Below are 24,007 nucleotides of genomic sequence, written 5' to 3'. Positions count from 1 at the left end.
GGATGTCGTCCGATTTTAGTCTGATTTGATCAGATTATCTGGCCAAAATATGCCGTAATGTGAGGGATTAACAGATGCAATTTTAACGTCATCGGACGCATCAGAGAACCTGGTTTCAATGATGCAGAATCTAATTTCTTAGGAACTGGATTATTGACCAGTTTTCGGTCCCGATCTGACTCTTCCGACAATCATATTTTAGTCTGATTTGAATAGATTATCTGGCCAAATTCTCCTGTAATGTGAGGGATTAACGGACGCGCTTTTAACGTCATCGGATGCATCGGATAATCTAGTCCTAACGATGCAGAATCTAATTTCTTCGGAACCAGATTATTGACCAGATTTCAGTCCTGATCTGAACCTTCCAACAATTGTGGATTTAGTCTGATTTGAACAGATTATCTGGACAAATTATCCTGTAATGTGAGGGATTAATGGATGCAGATTTTAACATCATCGGACGCATCAGAGAACCTGGTCTCAATGATGCAGAATCTAATTTCTCCAGAACTGGATTATTGACCTGATTTCAGTCCTGATTTTAGCCGTCCAACAATCATGGATGCCGTCTGATTTTAGTCTGATTTGAACAGATAATCTGGCCAAATTATCCTGTAATGTGAGGGATTAACGGACACGCTTTTAACGTCATCGGACGCATCAGATAATCTAGTTCTAACGATGCAGAATCTAATTTCTTCAGAACTGGATTATTGACCAGATTCCAGTCCCGATCTGACTCTTTCCCAACAATCGTGGATGTCTTACGATTTTAGTCTGAGTTGAACAGATTATCAGATTATCTACATCAGAGCCTTCCTGATTTCAAATCATAAGTATTAAATGTTTGATATTCTGAGAGAGTTGTCGCAACAGATGTCGCAAACTTTAGTTTAGAACCGTAATCTGCGCAACTTGATTTAATCCGCAGTTTCAGCACAAAACATCGCCAACACAAGAGCTAAATCAGTTTATATAATCTGAAGTCACTTTAAATCACGTTAAAGAGTTTCTGTGAGATCCCAAATCCCTGGAGTTTCCATCGCCTAGTCTGTGTTTTCTCGGGATTAAAACGTACACAGTCTCATGTTTAAAAAAAAAAAAAATTTGAAAGTGGAGCAGGATTAAGTGAATTCAGGACGCAGTATAAACTCACCCCTACAGTAATGACCACAGTCTGATAATCACAGCCACTCTCACATTAAGGAGCTCCATTAAGCAGCTTATTTTCATCGTTGATTAATCTGTGGATTATTGACCAGTGTCAGAAAATCCTGACGTTCTCAAACGTCTATGTTTCGATTCACTTTGACTGATTTATTTTGTTTTATGGAGCAAAAAGAAACCAAAAAAAAAATAATCCACATTTAAGAAGCAGAGAAATCTGTGGATGACGATGTTTTCCTGGTCGCTCGCAGCACAGACTGAATTCATGTTATATCACGCAGACTTAATTTGCAGATTAGTCACCGTGACAGTTTTGTTTGAACAAAGCGCTGGAAAAAGGTGGTAGCGTGACGTGTTTGAGCTAATTGACCTCATTTAAATGACAATTTGTGAGCGGCTCTCTTTTTAAAACCACGTCTGGGTTTTAAAAAAAGAGACGCGAGCGGTCATCTGTCATCAACCCGACACACTGACGAAAGAGTTAGAGAAACGTGGAGGAAAGGACGTTTTTGTGGACAAATATTTAAAAAAATCACAAGTTAAACTAGAGAGTATTGAGAGTCACGGACTGTTCCAATCCAGCAGGGGGGGGGTTTCATTTCCATGAAGAGTCCCTTCAGAGACACACACACACACACACACGTCTGACTCCAGCTGCCAAATCAAGTTTTCCAAGAAGTGCACAGCTCGGAAAATGAGATTTCATTGGCAGGAAATGAAACCGCATGAGGTAAGAAGCAAACGTCGCAAAACACGTTTAAAAGTCAGCGGCGTTTAGGTTTTTTTTTCTCCCACGCACACACACACACACACACACACATGCGCACACACACGCACACATACATTTAAATTCCATCACATTTGTGTTTCTGAGGAAACGAATGGAGAAGAAGATGAGATGCACCTTCACGTAATGAGCTCTCCAGGGTGCACACAGCACCACTCACTGTACACTGTGGCATATATTTAATGTAAAGTAGGACTGCTGTTTACACACACACACACACACACACTATCTCTCTAACACACACACACACACACACACACACACCCAGTAATTACAGATTAGGCCTGAAATAATTTCCAGTTTCTTCTCTGGCGAGGCTCAGCTGAGCGTTTACTTTTCTAATGATAAAGAAAACAAATCTTTAATCTTCTGGATCTCACACACACACACACACACACACACACACACACACACATCATCAAGAACCACATGTTGACAACAGAGAGGTTGTGGTCTAGTGGGTGTGGCCTAGCGTCCTGCAGCTCCGCCCCCTCATTGTCCTCTAATCTCCCGTCGTGTTTGTCATAAATGAACGGAAAACTCTCGAATTTTGCCCAAATTCCACGTCCTTGAAAGCGACTCTACTGCCCCCTACTGGCGGACAACATAACTGACCTGCTGTGTGTTGTGCATGTGTCTCATGTCTGTGCCTCCGGGCCTCACACACACACACACACACACACACACACAGTGAGACAGTTAATAGGGTAATGACGGCCGTTGTCGAGCGAGGTTTAATGGAGCGTCAAACGAACAACGGCCGCGCGGCGGGCGAACGCCGCGGTGATGAATCTGTGTCGCCGACAAACGCGGAGTCTCTCGGCGACAGCGTTCCAACCTGAACTGAAGGAAATTTACAAACTCAAAAAAAACAAGAAGACGCCGGTTCGACTTCATTTCCTGAGATCCTGAGTTTCCTCCTCGTGTTCTCTGTCCTCACCTGAGCCTTTAGAGAGGGTTTTAATAACCTCAAGACTGAGGCGATCACGTGGACTCGTGTTGGCGTAAACATAGCGTTAGAGAGTTGATGTAAATGTAGACGATGTCTTCTTGTTACAAAACAAACTTCTGTTTTAAATCCTCGAGATTCAAAATTTGTCAGTAGAGTTCATGAGAGTTTGATAGAGCTCAGTAGAGTTGGACTAGATCTTAGAGTTCAATAGAGGAGGGTAGAGCTCTGTAGGAATAAGTAGAGTTCTGTAGAGCTCAGTACTGTTCAGTAAACTGCAGTAGAGCGCAGTACTTTTGAGTAGAGCTCAGTACTGTTCAATAGAGCTCACTACTGCTCAGTACTATTCAGTAGAACTAAGTACTGTTCAGTAGAGCTCAGTACTATTCAGTAGAACTAAGTACTGTTTAGTAAAACTCAGTAGAGCTTAGTACTGTTCAGTAGAGCTAAGTACTATTCAGTAGAACTAAGTACTGTTTAGTAGAGCTCAGTACTGTTCAGTAGAGCTCTGTAGAGTGCAGTACTTTTGAGTAGAGCTCAGTACTATTCAGTAGAACTAAGTACTGTTCAGTAGAGCTAAGTACTATTCAGTAGAGCTAAGTACTGTTCAGTAGAGCTAAGTACTATTCAGTAGAGCTAAGTACTGTTCAGTAGAGCTCAGTACTGTTCAGTAGAACTAAGTACTGTTTAGTAAAACTCAGTACTGTTCAGTAAAACTCAGTAGAGCTTAGTACTGTTCAGTAGAGCTAAGTACTGTTCAGTAGAACTAAGTACTGTTTAGTAGAGCTCAGTACTGTTCAGTAGAGCTCTGTAGAGTGCAGTACTTTTGAGTAGAGCTCAGTACTATTCAGTAGAACTAAGTACTGTTCAGTAGAGCTAAGTACTATTCAGTAGAGCTAAGTACTGTTCAGTAGAGCTAAGTACTATTCAGTAGAGCTAAGTACTGTTCAGTAGAGCTCTGTAGAGTGCAGTACTTTTGAGTAGAGCTCAGTACTATTCAGTAGAACTAAGTACTGTTCAGTAGAGCTAAGTACTATTCAGTAGAGCTAAGTACTGTTCAGTAGAGCTAAGTACTATTCAGTAGAGCTAAGTACTGTTCAGTAGAGCTAAGTACTATTCAGTAGAGCTAAGTACTGTTCAGTAGAGCTCTGTAGAGTGCAGTACTTTTGAGTAGAGCTCAGTACTGTTCAGTGAAGTTCATTAGAGCTCAGTACTGTCCAGTAAAGTATTTAGAGCTCTGTTTTGTTCAGTTCACTCCCCAGAGCTCATTAGTGTACGGTTGAGTTCCGTCGAGCTCAAGTAAAGCTTGGTCCTCTTCAGTAAAGTTCAGTAGAGCTCAGCGAGCTTCAGATAGATTAGTTATGTCTTGATAGAGCTCAGTGGTGTTCTGTTAACGTTTGTTAGAGCTCAGTCGAAATCAACAGAGGAATAAAGAATAAAGAAGCACATGTTTTGTCGTGTGTGTGTGTGTGTGTGTGTGTGTGTGTGTGTGTGTGTGTGTGTGTGTGTGTGTGTGTGTGTGTGTGTGTGTGTGTGTGTGTGTGTGTGTGTGTGTGTGTGTGTGTGTGTGTTGCAGAGACATCTTTAGTGAAATGGAGGACAAAGAGAGAGACTCTTAATGAGCTCTGCCACTGCTGAGACCCAAACTAGGCCAGCTAGCGTGAGTGTGTGCGCGCACGCGTGTGTGTGTGTGTGTGTGTGTCTGTGTGTCTGTGTGTGTGTGTGTGTGTGTGTGTGTGTGTGTGTGTGTGTGTGTGTGTGTGTGTGTGTGTGTGTGAGCAGCAGTGGGACCTAAACCAACTGAAGGCATTAGCCAGGTGTCTGCAGTGAAAGGATGTTTCATCTGCTCTGGTAAAAAAAAAAAAAAAAAAAAAAATCCCACAGCACATTAGAACAACATCAACAACAACAATGACGACGACAACAACAACAACAAACAGCTGCTGCTGAAAAAAAAAAACCCTCTGCTGACTCACACTCGTGTTGTGTTGTTACTAGACTCATTCAGACAAACATGAACATGTGTTGTCTTTTTCTATTTTTTTTTTATTATTCCACAAGTTCCTCTTCCTGGTGCCTACATTACCCACAAGGCACCTGGAGAATGAAGCGTATTACACCCATCTGTCCACGACATCAGATAATAGTCTGTTCTATCTAAAAAAACAGGAAGAAAAATCAATCTAGGAAATAAGGAATAGGAAAAAACTCCATTATCTCTGAACTCTGAAATCCCATCACTGATATGAGCGCAGGTCTAATAAATCACAGCAAATAAAAACACGTCTGTGGAGCAAAAGGCCTTTAAAAAGTAAAGTTTTTAAAGCTGCAGTACGTAACTTTTGTTGAGCTTTGTTGTTGTTGATAGTGTCGTCATTTTGAGCAGAAATGACCTATGTTACGTTATTTGTTCGATGCGTCCTTTATTTGAAAAACTGACTGTCAAGCAAAACTATCAGACCTGACCGAGGGAGCGGTTGTGTGTATACAGCAGCAGAGCAGGGGCGGGCGGAGACAAGGAACATTTATTCTGTCAAAAACTGCTGAAGGACCAGGTTAGAATCCATTTCTGAAACTTTTTTTTGCGGGCGTCTCGCTTTGCTAGCGCCATGTTGTTGCTGTTGCCGCCAACATCTGTTTTTACGTGAAACAAATCACTTCCTGTATGCAGCACAGAAATTGCAGCACAAGCTCGAAACACTCCTACACTGAGAAACTATGGCGCCAATAGAAGCAAATTTCAGAATAAAACAGCTCTGTATGTTGCTTAAAAAATAAAAGCACCAGCAGCAGCCGTGGCGTTCCCTCACCTTCAGTTAGCCCCATGTGGATGCTCCAGTAGTTCTGCAGACACTGCAGCTCCTTCTTCATGCCCCTCTTGCAGCGGCAGTCGTACAGCGGCGAGTCCTGCAGCACCTCTAGCGCCCCCTGGCACTCCTTGGAGGCCAGCATGGCGCTGCGCTCCTTGTCCCCGCCGGACAGGCACTGGCGCATGATGCGGAATCGCGAGCTGCACTGGCTGTTCTGGTTGCACAGTTCCGAGGCTCGGACGCAGTCCAGGGGTTCCCGCCAGCCGGGGGCGCCGATCTCTGAGTCACACACACACACATCTGTCGAGAGAGAGAGGCCACAGTCGGTGAGTGCAACAAAACCATGACTCAGACGCTATGTTTACATTTCTGAAAAGATTGGAATTGACTGGACTGTTTTTAGACAGTGTTTTTTGCTAATTCTCCAGACGATGACGAAGAAGCTTGACTTCCACTAACGAAGTACGTTACACAACAATGCACACGTCTGCTCATCCTCCACTCTATAATTATGACATAATAAGTCATAATGATCCGATAGTAAGTCATAATTATGAGATAATAAGTCTTTTCTAATTACTATCTCTTAACATGAGGATTTTTCTTATGCTAGCAGAAATTAGCTTCCATAGATTAGACTTGGGTTTAGCTTAGAGTCAGGGTTCTATTCCTCCATGTTTGTTGTAGTTGCTCTGCCCTCTAGTGGTTGTACTCCGTAACAGCCATGTTAAATACAAAGTGGGCGTGGATATCGAGAAGTGGTACTAAAGTGGTATCAGTGGAAAAGTATCGATACAGACGCTAGTGATAAATACTGTATGTTAAATATGTGACATGTATTCTAACTTTGCTAGCATCGCTCTGCGTTTGCTAACTTTCCAGTTATCACGGCAGGATTTACTCCGAAATCCATTGAAAACATGTGATTTTCCCTCAGGGTGACACAGGAGATTGCTGGTCCACCGCTACCTCGTGTGGTCACTTTGCGTCACAGCACTTTAAACAATGACGTTACAAAACACAGTGGATCAGCAGCTCCTGTGTGCGGTGATGTTAAATCGCTGGTTTTATCAATGGAGTTTGGTGCAGCAGAGTAACTTCCAGTTTACACCTATAGTATGTATATATATATGTATATATACATATATACATATATATATATATGTATATATAATATTCTTCAGATATGTTTTTCATGTTGTCCTTGCTGGCAGCCATGTTTTCACTCAGAGTCAATGTGTTGGTGCATCATGAAGCCACGACACCAAACCGTTCAAGTGTTTATCATTATTTTCATCGTCATCATCATCATCATCATCACAGCGTCCACAGGAGCAGTCGGAGTAAATCAACTCATTCAACACTAACAGCTTCTCTATAGTCTGTTAATGATGTTTGTTAAATATGAGTAAACGCAGAGAGGAGGAGGAGGAGGAGGAGGAGGAGGAGGAGGAGGAGACGGTGATGCCACAACACAACAAGACTAGGAGTCACTGTGTGTGTGTGTGTGAGTGTGTGTGTCTGTGTGTGTGTGTGTGGTCAGAGCAGAGTCGTGAACCTCACCTCTGTGTTCGTCTGCTGCCACTGACTCACTTTGTTTGGTTAATTCAAGGCTGCGTTTTTCCACATTTACAGCCGCCTCTCTGAGGCTGAGGCTGTTTCAGCACCAAGGACAGCACCACTCACACACACACAGTGACCTGAAAACTCCACACACACACACACATCCACGACCGCTGTGAGTCTCAAAGTCTGGGTAGGGACCCACACGTGGGTCGCTGGGAGATAGTTTTTGGGTCACCACGCAAAAAAATTTGAAAACATTGTTAGCCTATGTTAGCAATAGCAGTCGTTAGCAATGATATACATGGTATTTTATTATTTTCAGTTAGTTAGTCCGTTAATACAGTATTGTAACATGTAGAAAATTGTAAATAACTGCCAGATATGGAACGTTATTGCGGAAAAATAAATAATTTTCTGGTCCTTTTATTGTTAAAATAAGTCCAAAGGACCAATTGAAAAACTAGGAATTCGGAAAAATCCAACTATGACTACATCTTGAACGTACCATTACCAGGTGTCAGCACCTCATACAACCACACTTAAAAAAAAACTTTAATCAACTTTAGTCACTTTAGGCAAAAAGATAGTGGAACGAGGCTTTGGCCCTTGAAAGTTTTTATAAAATCTCCATAAATAGACTTGGGTCATTGAAAGTGCTTGAATTTTCTTGCAAGAAAAGAAGTAAAGTTGATATTTAGGTCAACGTCTCCCTTGTCTGTTACGGCGCCACCTACTGTTCCATGCCCTACCTTGCTTGATGTACATAGACGAGGCCTACGCGGAACAAATGTCCAGTCGTGATCACTAACAGATGCACTGCCTCTCTGTGCGCCGCTGACGCGAGATTCCGCGCAGAACAATGAGCGAGTAAAGTCGAGCAAAGAGAGCGAGGAAACGACGACGTCACCGTGACGCGTCTTGAAGCCGAGTCGGCGCATTCTGTCCTTGAATTGGAGGGAATCAGACCTGGAAAAGTCCTTGAATTTGATGTCAACCAGCGTGAGAACATCGTAAAGAGGTTCTTCTTACACAACTGTACGTTAATGCTCGATACGTTGATTTCAGAGACGCAAACATCTCCAGAGTTTGTCATCTGTGTTAGATGAGCTGTGGATGTCACTTCATCAGGTGACAGCTGTACCTAATAAAGTGAGCAGTGAGTCATCAGGGGCTCTGGAGGCTCGACTCAGCTCGGGCCGATGATGATGATGATGATCAGATCATGATGTCACTGAATCATGATTATTGATGATTTAACACAGTTTAAGTAAATCACTATACTGACACCACATAGTTAATGTGTGCGTGTTCTTGTATGTGTCACCTCTTCAGGACCTCGTCTGTCGTAAACGCTGACCTTGTCAGGACCTTTAGTCCTCATGGAGACCAAGACCTGGTCCTAATGAGGCAGAGCCTCGTTTCTGAGGAAGTAAGATTTTTTTTTTATTGCTAATGTATGGTTAAGGTGTCCTGAGAAGAGTAGCTGCGCAAACCTGTGTGTGTGTGTGTAGCTGGTATTCCTTATGTTTTGGGGACACAGTTCACACACAGTCGCATTATGGGGACTTTGTGATGTAAATGACTACAGTTTAAGGTGAAGATGTGTTTTAAAGTTAGGGTTAGGTTTCCAGTGTGTGTGTGTGTGTGTGTGTGTGTGTGTGTGTGTGTGTGTGTGTGTGTGTGTGTGTGTGTGTGTGTGTACTCACCTAACACAAACACCACAGTGATGATATTAACAAAGATCATGTCGGGTCCGGTTTTAATCCCACACGTCATGAAACACACTCCGGATTACCCTCTCTCTCGCTCTCTCTCTCTCCCTCTGTGTCTGTCGGTGTCTCTCACTCACTCTCTCTCTCCTCTCCCGTGGACATAGACATGATGATGGAGTGAGTCCGGACACCCAGCGCCGCTTCCCTGCTGCACTCACACCGGCACCGAGTCCCCTAAGATCCGCATGTTCCGCTGAGGCGGCGCGAGCTTCCGGAGCGCGATCCTCGGTCCATGAGCGGAGCAGCGGCGCCGTCCTCGCGCTGCTCTCTCACATCCACACTCGTCCTCGCTCCCGTGCGCTCGCCCGCGGTGAAACTTTCCTCCCGCTGAGTTCAGACTCAGAGACGCGGACACTGCCGCTCTGTGCTCGCTGCTCGTTCACATCAACATCAGCACGCGTGTGTGTGTGTGTGTGTGTGTGTGTGTTATAATAGTTTCCCTCCTCACTGGAGCAGCAGCAGCTCCGTGCGTAATGGCACGCGCCTTCTCCCGATCGCGATGCGCTAATCCAGTCCAGCTGCCGCGCGCGTCAACTCGCGTCTCCTTCAGGAAAAACACTGAGAGAAAAACCTCGAGGAAGAAGAAGTTTCCTCCTCCACTGACACTGAACACTGACGGCGCGTGACAGCGTCGACGGACGCAACTCTCTCTCTCTCTCTCTCTCTCTCTCTCTCTCTCTCTCTCTCTCTCTCTCTCAGTCCTGTGCATGCGCACGGACTCGATGACCCGGGTAATTCACACAGGTCCACGGAGCTGACACGTTTACACAGTCACACACTTTCTGTCTCATGTTCATTTGTCATCGCTCTGTTCTTCATCATCATGCAGCAACAACACAGATGTCATCTTCATCTTCCTCACCCTCTCATCTTCATTCTTTCTACATCACTCTATCTACCTCTTTATGTTACCTCACGCAATCCTCATCACTCGCTACCTCATTCTTTCTACCTAATGCTCTCGTATTTTCTCTCTACCTCACTCTCTCTACCTCACACCCTCTACCTCACCCTCTCTACCTCACACCCTCTACCTCACTCTCTACCTAACTCTCTCTACCTAACTCTCTCTACCTCACTCTCTCTACCTCACACCCTCTACCTCACTCTCTCTACCTCTACCTAACTCTCTCTACCTCACCCTCTCTACCTCACACCCTCTACCTCACCCTCTCTACCTCACACCCTCTACCTCACTCTCTACCTAACTCTCTCTACCTAACTCTCTCTACCTCACTCTCTCTACCTCACACCCTCTACCTCACTCTCTCTACCTCTACCTAACTCTCTCTACTTCACTCTCTCTACCTCAAACCCTCTACCTCACTCTCTCTACCTCACTCTCTACCTCACTCTCTCTACCTCTCACTCTCTACCTCATGCACTCTACATCACACCCTCTACCTCTTGCTCTCTACCTCACACCCTCTACCTCTACCTAACTCTCTCTACTTCACTCTCTCTACCTCACACCCTCTACCTCACTCTCTCTACCTCTACCTCACCCTCTACCTCTCACTCTCTACCTCATGCACTCTACCTCACACCCTCTACCTCTTGCTCTCTACATCACACCCTCTACCTCACTCTCTCATCTTCACTCGCTCTCTACCTCACTCTCTCTACCTCACTCTCTCTACCTCACACCCTCTACCTCACTCTCTCTACCTCTACCTCACTCTCTCTACCTCACCCTCTACCTCACTCTCTCTACCTCTCACTCTCTACCTCATGCACTCTACCTCACACCCTCTACCTCTTGCTCTCTACCTCACACCCTCTACCTCACTCTCTCTACCTCTACCTAACTCTCTCTACTTCACTCTCTCTACCTCACACCCTCTACCTCACTCTCTCTACCTCTACCTCACTCTCTCTACCTCACCCTCTACCTCACTCTCTCTACCTCTCACTCTCTACCTCATGCACTCTACCTCACACCCTCTACCTCTTGCTCTCTACCTCACACCCTCTACCTCACTCTCTCTACCTCTACCTAACTCTCTCTACTTCACTCTCTCTACCTCACACCCTCTACCTCACTCTCTCTACCTCTACCTCACTCTCTCTACCTCACACCCTCTACCTCACTCTCTCTACCTCTACCTCACTCTCTCTACCTCACTCTCTACCTCACTCTCTCTACCTCACGCTGCCTCTATAACACCTTTTCTCTCTACCTCACACTCCTCTGGGACAAGGTCGTGGTCATTAGCAGTGATTAATGAGGTAGAGTCAGAGACGTCAGTGGAGTCACAGACACGTGGAGGTGAAGCAGGAGGAGATCAACACTCACAACAAACACAGGAATCAATCCATTAACCTCAGTGATTCATTAACCGACATCGTTTAACGTGATAAAGTGGAAACATTAAAGATAAAAGTGACAGAGCAGACGTTAAAGGGCCAGTTCACAGTGTTTTCAGTCAGCTTGTATCAGGGTGTGAAACACTGAGGTCACTGACTTTTGTTGTATCACATCATTAATGTTAAGGTTACTAATTAGTTCTCATCATTATTACTTTAACTGAAAACCACCCAGTCAGCACTTTGCCATTGTTTCTGAAGTGAAACCTCCACAGATGGTGGGGAGAGTCTCTCTGTGTCTCCAGGTGACACTCACGTCCTCCTCTTTCATGTGTGTGTGTGTGTGTGTGTGTGTGTGTGTGTGGGGCTCCTCAGATGTTCGGCTCCTCCGCCGCCGGCAGCTCCACATTTAATTAAAGTGAGGCATAATTTGAGGAAACGATGTTTCCAGCTGGAATGAGAGCGGCTAACGTTTGTTGGAATCAGCTGGAGGCGTCTCAGCGCCGCAGACTCTCGCTCCTCTTTATTACCGCAGTTTCTCAGCCGAGCTCGACCCGAAGGCCTCGACGCGGCGCCGCCGCCCGTGACCCGCGACATAGATCAGAGAGAGGGAAGGTGACGACGAGTCATTCAGTTCATTTAATAAAAGATGTCGCTGTGGCGCCCTCCGCAGGTGCGTTACCCTCCACGACGGCGGCGGCGGCGGCTTCACGCGGGCGAAATCTAATTAAACGTAAAAATTAAATCTCCCATCAAGTTAAATCAAATCTGAATCCCAATTTTGACGCTGCGGCTTTGATGTTTGATTCGTTTAAGTGACTCGGGCCTTTTGTCGGACGCAGATTATTCACAGCCGTTCGTTTTGTTCGTTTTAAAGGAGCAGTTTGTAAGATTTTAACTGAAAACGCTTCCATTTGACATAAAATTTGGCCTTTATTTATATTTATATTCGAAGCAGGGTCACCTCTATGGAGGCGGCCATCTTGGACCACCTACCTTAAAGGGTATGTTAAAGTATGTTTCCAGAAAATGACGTCACTTTTTATAATATTACTTAAGTAAAAGCCTTAAAGTTTATGACATTTACTGCACTTAAGTATCAAAAGTCACTCAGGTTGTGTGTTAGTGTGGATGAACAGAAACTGAGGACTTTTGTTTTGAAATCTACAGGGTTGTGTTTTAATGTGGTTGAACAGAAACTAAGGGATTTTATTTTTAAATCTACGGCGTTGTGTTTTAGTGTGGCTGAACAAAAACGGAGACCATTATTTTGAAATCTACAGGGTTGTGTTTTAGTGTGGATGAACAGAAACTAAGGTATTTTATTTTGAAATCTACGGGGTTGTGTTTTAGTGTGGATAGACAGAAACTGAGACCTTTATTTTGAAATCTACAGGGTTGTGTTTTAGTGTGCATGAACAGAAACTAAGGTATTATATTTTGAAATCTACGGGGTTGTGTTTTAGTGTGGATAGACAGAAACTGAGACCTTTATTTTGAAATCTATAGGGTTGTGTTTTAGTGTGGCTGAACAGAAACTAAGGGATTTTATTTTGAAATCTACAGGGTTGTGTTTTAGTGTGGCTGAACAGAAACTGAGACATTTATTTTGAAATCAGGGATACTTGAGTAAAAGTATGTTACCAGAAAATGACGTCACTTTTTTATAATATTACTTAAGTAAAAGTCTTAAAGTTTATGACATTTACTGCACTTAAGTATCAAAAGTCAGTTTCTGATATATAATGTACTTACGTTTTTGATGTCAGCAGCTTAATTTAAATATTAAATATCACCAATGTGATTGACAGCTGGCATCATCCAATAGGATCCTGGTTTCATGTTGCCACCAGTCATTCAGGTATAGTGACAGTGCCACCTGCTGGTAACAGGAAATGACCCCCTCTGTGACAAACGCCATGTCGTTTATTGATATTTTCAGAATAAAAGCGACAAACTGACATGGACTAGCATTAGCAGAGTCACATTAGCTTCCTGTTTTATAACTCTGTCACACAGACGCAGCGTTTGTTCGCTTACAAAGCTCTGAGCTCTCCTCGCTGATTTAATTTAATTTAATTTCCACTCTCCTCCACGGGGACGCTCAGATAACATTAATTAGGTTTTCTCTTTTAACTTTTTTATCAATTCTCTTGTCTTCCTGCAGCTTTTATGCAAAGTGAGACCTGTGTCTCGGAGTCTCTCGTGTCTCTCGTCTTTGATTGTCAGGCTTTATCCACACCTGAAACACATCACTGTTGCCATGGTTACACCTGGTGTCCACGCGACCGCAGCCTCTGAAACTTATTTTGAAAACTGCAGAGTTGTGTTTTCAGATGGATGGAATAAATGATTTTATTTTGAAGATTGTTTAGGTTTGTTTAGGTGTTGACAGACACAATTTGAGACATTTATTTTGAAATCTATGGGGTTGTGTTTAAGTTATTTTGAAATTTAAGGGGTTGTGGGTTAGTGTGGATTAACAGAAACTGAGATTTATTTTGAAATCTACAGGGTTGTGTTTTAGTGTGGATGAACAGAAACTAAGGGATTTTATTTTGAAATCTACAGGGTTGTGTTTTATTGTGGATAGACAGAATCTGAGACATTTATTTTGAAATCAATGGGGTTGTGTTTTAGTGTGGATAGAAAGACACTGAGACATTTATTTTGAAATCTACGGGGTTGTGTTTTAGTGTGGCTGAACAGAAACTGAGACATTTATTTTGAAATATACAGAGTTGTGTTTTAGTGTGAATGAACAGAAACTGAGGGCTTTTATTTTTACATCTATAGGGTTTTGTTTTAGTGTGGATAGACAGAAACAGACATTTATTTTGAAATCTATAGGGTTGTGTTTTCATGTGGATGAACAGAAACTGAGACATTTATTTTGAAAACCATGGGGTCTTTTTTGTGTCAGTGATTAAAATACCAAGATCTTTATTTTGAAAACTACTGGATTGTGTTTTAGCATGGACAAACATTAATTGAAATTTTTATTTTGAAAACTATGCGGTTGTTTTTTAGCGTGGATGAACAGAAACTGAGGGCTTTTATTTTGAAAACTGTAGGGTTGTGTTTTTTTTCGTGTGGATGAACAGAAACTGAGACTTTGATCGACGCTCTGTTATCTTAAATAATTGGATGTATTGAAGTTAATTGCTGGTAAATAAAAAAAAAAAAGAAAAAGACCTGTAATTTCGCCCCCTAGTGGAGTGGAGGCAGACTCACTTCATTCAATTGATTGATTCCACTCCAGTGTGATATTAAAATGAGGACAGTTGTTCAAGTGCAAGGTGCATGGAAACATAGAGTAGATACAGATTATTTCTCATACAAAGCTAAAATTTTGTCTGAGTGGAGACGTATTATGTGGATGTAGCTTTATTTTTCACCTTTTTATCTCCACACACACACACACACAAAGAGAGAGCGAGATACACAGAGTGGTAGTTATGGATACAGTCCAGCTCTTAAATGTGTGTGTCAGACAGCAGGACCATATAATTACAGTTGACAGACAATAAAAGCAGCAGATGCACTGCAGCTTTTATCTCCTGTGAGTCCTGAGCTCTCAGACTTTTATTATGAAGTTGACTCGCTTCATTTGGTTTAATCACATCTGAGTTCAGAACCTGCGTCGTCACTGTTTCGTATGACGAAGGTTAAAAGTTCCAGAAAACTACGGCCGTAAAATCCTGACTTTAATCAAGATCTTTAAGAGCTGACCCTGACAACACTTAAAAGAAAGGATGTGGCTGTAATGTTGCGACGTTTCACAATAAAAGTCCATCAGAGTGCACTCTACTCATTCCATTCTCCATTTAAAAAAAAAAATCGAGTTTTTGTGAACAAAAGACACGACAACGGACATAACAAACTAAATACGTAATAACTCAGGTTATTTGGATAATAAACATAACATTAGCTGGATATAAACCTAAAGTTAGCTGGAAAATAAACCTAAAGTTAGCTGGAAAAAATAAACTTAAAGTTAGCTGGATATAAACCTAAAGTTAGCTTGAAAATAAACCTAAAGGTAGCTGGAAAATAAACGTAAACTTAGCTGGAAAATAAACGTAAAGTTAGGTGGAAAATAAACATAAAGTTAATTAGCGGGATAACTAGCCTAAAGTCAGCTAAAAAATAATCCAATAGATAGTTGGATAATGAACCTAAAGTTAGCTGGAAAATAAACATAAGGTTAGCTGGATATAAACCTAAAGATAGCTTGAAAATAAACCTTAAGTTAGCTGGAAAAAATAAACATGACGTTAGCTGGATATAAACCCAAAGTTAGCTTGAAAATAAACATTAAGTTAGATGGAAAATAAATGTAAAGTTAGCTGGATATAAACCTAAAGTTAGTTAGCTGGATAATAAGCCTAAAGTTAGCTAAAAAAAAAAAATCCCATAGATAGTTGGATAATAAACCTAAAGTTAGCTGAAAAATAAACCTAAGATTAGCTGGATATAAACCTAAAGATAGCTTGAAAATAAACCTTAAGTTAGCTGGAAAAAATAAACATAACGTTAGCTGGATATAAACCTAAAGTTAACTTGAAAATAAACCTTAAGTTAGCTAAAAAAATAATCCTATAGTAAGCTGGAAAATAAACCTAACGTTAGCTGAAACCTGACGTTAGCTGAAGAGTAAACTAGAAGTTAGCTACATTTAGGAATTTAGCTTGATTACAAACCTAAAGTCAGGTGAAAAATTAACCTGGGTACAGCCTGGATAATAAATGTAAAGTTAGCTAAAATTGGCTAAATGTTAATGTAAAACATGTGAGTGTTCATTCAGAATAAAACACTGTACAAATACATGCAGAGCATCTTTTTACGTCTGTATAAATGTACGATTGAATCGTTGGCGGCAGACACACAAACTGAAGCTGTAATAAACCTGGTTCAGTAAAAACCTTGAATCCAAATCTGTTTAAAGTATAAACTTTAGAAAGCCCGAAGAGGAAGTGACCAACAGACTGCAACGGCGACAACAAATGAAAGTTAATCTTCAAGCACACCTACACTGCACCACAACACAAAGCTGCCTCTGCTTTTAATCCTCTGTGGAGAAGAAAAAACACACAGTAATTAAAATGATTTCCTGTCATCAGCAGCAGCGTCTGTACCTTTAGCAGTGACGCCATAAAACTGCCTGTGCATTTAAACACTCGCATGTATAGGAACGCAGAAGTCAGTCAAACCAGTCAAATTCAAGAAAAGTGGGAGTTTTTTTGAGGGCGAAACTCTGCCGCACCAAAGTCCATGAAGAAAAACCCGTGTTTTCAGCTCACAGGGAAACAGGAGCTGCTGCTGCTGCTCTGCTGCTGCTGCCTCGTCTGGTAATTTTGAGTTAGTGAAGTAGAACTGAACGAAGGATTTCAGACACTGAAGTCACAAAAAATAACACATTTCAAATTACTGACGGCGGATCAACAGCTCCTGTGTCGCTGTGATGTAAAATCGCTGGTTTTTCTCCGTGGCATTTGGTGCAGAAGAGTGAGCGGTTTTCACAAAGTGACACAAACGTCAGTTTCTGCCTAACAATTCCGAAGATTGTTGTATAATCAAGCAGACGCAGATTTATTGATGTGAGTTCTGTTTATTTATTTATTTATTTATTTATTTATTTATTTATTTATTTATCTTCTTCCACTTATTTAAGGTTGGTTCGTGGTGGTTCGTGACGTCCTCCCTGTCTCGAGCAACTTCTGGCCCGAGGTTTTTACATAACTCGCTCTGGAAAACCTCCAGCAGGAGGCGCCCAGGAGGCATTAAGATCAGAAGGTGAGTAATGTGTGTGTCTGTGTGTGTGTGTGTGCGTGATTCAGGCCGTTAATCACACGTTACCATGAATGCTGCAGTCGTTAGCTTAGCATTAAATAAGCTAAGATAAGATAGTCTTTGTTGTCATTGCCACTTTTTGTCTTTAAGAACCATAAATAGAAATAATAAAAATAAAACCATGTAAACATAACCTTACAGTTGTTAGCTTAGCATTAAATCATAGGAGAGTAGTCACCAGTTGTGTTTCCTCCACTTAGTCATGGAAGTAGCGGAAGTTATCGCAGATTAGCCGCAAAACAACAGTTAGCGCAAGTGACACGACACAAAAAATAAGAAGTAAGAGAATCCCTGGGAACAACGGCTATTGACGTCCATTCATTTAGCATTAGCATTAGCATTAGCATTATCCCTAAACGTAACCATAACCAGATGTTGACTAACCCTAACACTAACCTAACCACAGTTCAAATCTTATGGCGCTTTTCCACTATATATTTCTAGCATGGCTCGCCTCAGCTCGGCACGGCTCGACTCTACGCTGGTTTTCCATAACAATATCGTTCCTCTTCAAGGTGGGCGGAGTCCTAATGGACATGGCTGTGGTCAAAATATCGGTTTAGTAATATCTCTTTAGGTCCACCTTAAAGGTCCACCTTAAAAAAAAAAACAGGACAGGAAATGACATCAGCCACAGAGGCTACTGGGAGCTAACAGCAGTTAGCATTTGGAAAAGTTAACATTTGCAGGCACATTGCCGTCATACATAACATGTATCCACTGGACAGATAAATCCTCTGAGGCTGGAAGTTTGTGTAGAACTCTGTGCTGCACTGTGGAGCCAAGAATAGAATAGTTTTTTACGGACAAAGCGGAGCTCCGCGAGACAACAATTCCTGGAATTTAGCGCATTTTGATGTCCACATGAGCGCGGAAGTCAACATCGCGTGTTTTATCTCCTGTACTTAGACTGAGGAGAACCACAAAAACATGAATGAGTCCCAAAGATGACTCACTCATCAATACTTATATTTGGTGAGTCCCAAATATAAGTATTTAAATGATTAAAAGGTGGATTTTGCATCATATGTGCCCTTTAAGATTCCCTCCCCCTCCATATTTCTTAGAATTCCTTGTATGTGTTTTCTTCATACTTGGTGAATAAAGCTGATCCTAAAGAGGGAACAAATACAAGTAAACACACACACATATATAAATTCCTATATATGTGTGTGTGTGTGTGGTCAGATACAGGCAGTGTGACCGAGCGTTAGCGACAGCCGCTGTCAGCTCACCAGACAAACTTGTGAGGCTGCGGCGGCTGAATACCAAAGAGCAGCTCCCACTGTGTTTAAATGGCGGGGCGCGGGGGGCCGTGACAGATGATGGCGCCGCCGCCGCCGCCGCGGCTAGAAACACTCTCAGATGCTAAACGTCAGCCGAGAGAGAAGATAATCACAGGCACAGAAGGTGGAGGAGGAGGAGGAGGAGGAGGAGGAGGAGGAGAGCGTGGAGACGCAGGGGTGGGTGGGGCTCTAATAGCTTCGCCGCAGGACGCCGGGCAGCAGAGAGGTCAGCGGCGGCCTCCTGAGAACTCATCACAGCCGAGCCTTCGTTTAAGAAGAACACACAGAGTCATTCTAACCACTGTGGGAACGCTGAGTCGTGCAGGAAGTCGTTACCTGCTCGAAAACACCTGAGCTCTGCTTTTAGGAGGTTTCTGTGAAAAGAGCGAGTCGGCAACAATCTGAGGAAAGAGTCCCGTCAAAGTAAAGGAAATTAGCTCTTTATGTCGTTTAATTCAACGTAATGTATGTTCAACTTCAGCCCAAAGGTGAGCAAAGTGCTTTAGAACATAAAAGCATGACACACACACAAAAAGTGAAATAAACGAGTTAAAAGAATAAAACCACACACTTATCTTAAGCATAATTATTCATAATTAGTGCTGTCAAACGTTAACGGCGTCAACAGCGTTTAACGGCGTCAACAGCGTTTAACGGCGTCAACAGCGTTTAACGGCGTCAACAGCATTAAACAGCGTTTAACGGCGTCAACAGCGCTTAACGGCGTCAACAGCGTTTAACGGCGTCAACAGCGTTTAACGGCGTCAACAGCGTTTAACGGCGTCTACAGCGTTTAACGGTGTCAACAGCGCTTAACGGCGTCAACAGCGTTTAATGGCGTCAACAGCGTTTAACGGCGTCAACAGTGTTTAACGGCGTCAACAGCGTTTAACAGTGTTTAACGGCGTCAATAGCGTTTAACGGTGTCAACAGCGTTTAACGGCGTCAACAGCGTTTAACGGCGTCAACAGCGTTTAACGGCGTCAACAGCGTTTAACGGCGTCAACAGCGTTTAACGGCGTCAACGTTAACGCATGCCCCATTTCCATGACGACTGACCGGAAAAAGACGCGCATGACGTCGTGTTCGCGTGACGTCATGTTCGCCTGACTCTTGTTTAAATTGTTAAAATGAGTCTCTAAAGTAACGCTAAACTTTAAAAACAGACGCACACATACGCAGTACACAGGTACGCCGGTTGTTTTCCTTTAATAAACAGACCGCTCCAGTTCCAACGCTAACCGGCGCTAAAAGGAGCTAATGCAGCAATCGGAGCTAACTGGTAAACGGTGCCTGGACTCCGGTGTCGCGGCACGTAAACACGATGTCATCACGCGCGTCTTTTTCCAGGTCGGTCGTCATGGAAACGTGTCATGCGTTAACGGCGCTAGTTAACTTCCTTTTATCGACTACATGTGTTTTTGGAGTGCTCCACTAGGGGGCACGACATAGATCTCAGACCACACAGAACCACTACATTTTTCATTTTGTGAATAAAAACACCAAAGAAGTTTGGTGTTTACATCAAAATCGTGGTGTGACGTGACAAGAGCTTTAAAGCATCTACGCTGCCACCTACTGTTCATATAAGTACTGCACCTGACGTGCCCAACCTACAGACACAGGATAAACAGGGGCAGCCGTGATGACGACGTACTGCGAAGTCGGCGTATGTGCACTGATCCGGTGAAGTGTGTGTGTGTGTGTGTACGCTCTGCACTGAGGACCAGTGAGGGTTTTAACCAACAAAGTGAGGACATTTTGTAATTGTGTTGATTTATAAAGTGGAAATGCTGGTCCTTGGTATGCAGCAAGTACAATAATGTGTGTGTGTGTGTGTGTGTGTGTGTGTGTGTGTGTGTGTGTGTGTGTGTGTGTGTGTGTGTGTGTGTGTGTGTGTGTGTGTGTGTGTGTGTGTGTGTGTGTGTGTCCTCTGAGTGATTAACTGTCAGTCACACACACATTTGTGAATCGTCTTGACACGCTGGTGTGACAGCAGATGTCTTTGTTGGACTGATAAGTGGCGTTTGACTCCGGCGAATTCACTGCTGCTGCAGCTGCGGGCGACGTAGCTGCGCGTGCACGTGCGAATGTGCGCGTGCATGTGTGTGTGTGTGCATGCGTGCCGAGCACTTTTGCTCCATTGACGTCTCTGTCAATGACATCTATTAAAGCAAATCAGCTGCTAAGCTAATCACTGTCCTGTGTTCATCAGAGGCCTCAGGCTACTCATACTCTACCTCTGTCTCTCTGGCTACATTCACGCTACAATGATTTCATTTTAACCCTTTAAGGTACGACTCAACCATTTGGTTCGACCGCACTTTAAGTCACTATATCTCATTGGAAAAAATGCATCAAGTTGAACTCGCTAAAACACTTAATGTGACTTGTTGTGAATGTTGTACTTTATGAATTACGCACACCAGGTTTATTATGAACAGACGTCTCAACCGTTTGGTAGAGGCCTGTATCTGAAATACTGTAGGGTCTAATTTAAAGGTGCCATATGTAAGAATGTGGCCAAAAACGGTTACTACATTCAAATTCAAATACTATGAATAATATCAATACAAATACTAAGGTCTTTTCCGGTTTGTTTTCTGACGTAACTGGCAACCCGTGGTCGCTCGGCAGCTGAGACTCTACTGACTGCAATGATTGGTAGACGGCGGTAGGTGGCGCCACATGCCAAAAACATGATTTCAAAACATAAACATGATTTGCAGTCTGCAAAAGATTTTTTTTAATGCAAATATTTTGTCTGTACTGTTGCTGTTGGTGAGTTCAGTTTGTTATATGAATATTATTCCTGAGTCTCTGTGACATATTAGGAGGATTTTACGGCCAGTTGCTTTAGATTTATTACATAATGCACCTTTAAAAATAAATAAATATCGATTGTCATTATTGTTATCATGAGTAAATAAAATAAAATAGTGCAACGATATAATTTTTCCTTTGCTTTTTTCTTTGTGTGTACCTTTAAAGGGTTAAAACAGCGTTCAGATACAAACGTCCACACTGACACACCTGAAAAACAAAGAAACACAAAGCTGCATATTGTCAGTACTAGAATCAAATATGGCGTCTTCTTCTTCATCATTGAAAATCAAAGACACAAAAATGGACGATGTTTCAGTACAAACATCCTTTGACCTTTTGACCCTGGAGGCTAGCTCTGACGTTAGCTGAACCTCGTACGTGGCTAAAACCCCCTGTGTGTGTGATCGTTCACCTCGGCCTCGCCTGTGATTGACTCAATGACTCCGCTCCAGATTGCGTTTGAATTCCTGCTCCTCGTCTCCGTCTGAAGTGTCCGCGTGTGAATGTCAGCCGCCGCCGCCGCCCGCCGCCGCCCGCCGCCCGCCGTCCGATCACTTTGACAAGGAAAATGGCAGAAAATTGCCCCCGAGAAGAGATTTGTTTTGCTTTCTGTTTTGATTACGGGAACAAATTACATTCCTTTTAGGAAATGGCAGGAAGATGCGCCGGTGACGGAGCGCTCGGCGTGCGAGGGGTCTCATTTGAAGGCCGGACATTTCGCCGCTGCTTCTTTGTCTTTTGGCATAATGTCAGCCATTTCCCGTCCCCGCGGACGCACAGACAGAGGTCTGATGACGACGGCCGAGGACGCGGCGCTCGCGCGCAAACACCTCAACGCGCGGCGTTTGTCCTCTGCTCGTCTCAAAGTGACGGCTGAGAGGAAAAACATTCCCATTTCCATGTTGCCGGAGCTGTTTATTCTGCCCCCGGCTGATAATCTGCTCAATCAGCCGACATGTAAACACAATGTTGGTGCTTTTGTTGTGTGCGTTTATCAGATGGTGTCTTCTTGAGGGGGACAATGGGATGTTTTTCACCGCCGAACTCAAGGAAAACTAGGAAATAGAATGTCACTTTGTCTGGTCGCCGTGTTTTGTTTTAACTTAAAGGTTTAATCTTTAAACTGATTTAAACAGATTTTAACCTCAACCTATAAAATCCAGGCTATCTAAAGTTTACAGCATCCTAACAGGAAAGAACTCATCCTCCCACACCAGAGTCCATAGAGAAACACGGTGATTTTATAACATGTTATGTTATTTTGTAACGTCAGTGTTTGAAAATCTTCATTTAAATTGACCTCATTGATAAAATCCTCATATATGAGGCAGCAGAAGAGCAGCAGCTCCTGTTTCTCTGTGAGCTAAAATCACTGATTTTCTCTATGGACTTTGGTGTGGGAGAGTTAGGAGTTTACTACGTGATGCTGCCTTCAATTATTTGGCAGAAAAGGATTAGTTATCTAAGATAAAATGAGATGAGATTAGACCAGATGAGACTAGATAAGGTGAGTCGAGATGAGATGAGAGGAGATGAGTTTAGACTATATTAGATAATTAATTATAATAGATGAAATGAAACGAGATGAGATAAGACTAGATGAGGTGAGACTAGATGTGATGAGATGAGATTAGATTAAATGAGATGAGATTAGACTAGATGAGATGAGACGAGATTAGATTAAATGAGACGAGACAAGATGAGACAAGATTAGATGAGATGAGACTAGATACAATTAGATTAGATTAGATGAGACTAGATGAGATGAAACGAGATGAGACTAGATGAGACTAGATGAGACGAAACGAGACAAGATGAGACTAGATGAGACTAGACTAGAGATGAGATTAGATGAGATGAGACTAGGTGAGGTGAGATGAGACTAGATAAAATGAGACTAGATGAGACGAAACGAGACTAGATGAGACTAGACTAGAGATGAGACGAGATGAGACGAGATGAGACTAGATGAGATTAGATTAGATGAGACGAAACGAGATGTGACTAGATGAGATTAGATTAGATGAGACTAGATGAGACAAAACGAGACTAGATTAGACTAGACTAGAGATGAGATGAGACTAGATGAGATTAGATTATATGAGACTAGATGAGATGAAACGAGATGAGACTAGATGAGACGAAACGAGACTAGATTAGACTAGACTAGAGATGAGATGAGACTAGATGAGATTAGATTAGATGAGACTAGATGAGATGAAACGAGATGAGACTAGATGAGACGAAACGAGACTAGATTAGACTAGACTAGAGATGAGATGAGACTAGATGAGATTAGATTAGATGAGACTAGATTAGATGAAACGAGATGAGACTAGATGAGATTAGATTAGATGAGACGAAACGAGACTAGATGAGATGAGACTAGATGAGACTAGACTAGAGATAAGAGTAGATGAGATGAGATTAGATTAAATGAGACTAGATGAGATGAGATTAGATGAGATGAGACTAGACTAGAGATGAGATGAGACTAGATGAGATTAGATGAGATGAGACGAGACTAGATGAGATGAGATGAGACTAGATGAGATTAGATTAGATGAGACTAGATGAGATGAAACGAGATGAGACTAGATGAGACGAAACGAGACTAGATTAGACTAGACTAGAGATGAGATGAGACTAGATGAGATTAGATTAGATGAGACTAGATGAGA

At 42.6% G+C, this 24,007-nt stretch overlaps 1 protein-coding gene across 1 annotated transcript in view; it reads right to left on the bottom strand.

Annotated features, from left to right (window-relative positions):
* Window positions 1–9,058, bottom strand: part of gfra2b (GDNF family receptor alpha 2b) — a gene marked incomplete at both ends in the record, with an annotated part of 45,910 nt that extends 36,852 nt beyond the window's left edge. The window contains 2 exons of the mRNA XM_083886086.1: window positions 5,717–6,016; window positions 8,989–9,058. Coding sequence (XP_083742212.1) covers window positions 5,717–6,016; window positions 8,989–9,058 — 370 coding nt within the window. The remainder of the gene's footprint in view (window positions 1–5,716; window positions 6,017–8,988) is intronic.
* Window positions 9,059–24,007: the final 14,949 nt, after the last annotated feature.

This window comes from Microchirus variegatus (assembly GCF_963457635.1).
Source record: "Microchirus variegatus genome assembly, chromosome: 1".
Classification (NCBI taxonomy): domain Eukaryota; kingdom Metazoa; phylum Chordata; class Actinopteri; order Pleuronectiformes; family Soleidae; genus Microchirus; species Microchirus variegatus.
Note: the sequence above shows the minus strand (reverse complement) of the source record. Positions and strands in the feature narration are given on the sequence as shown.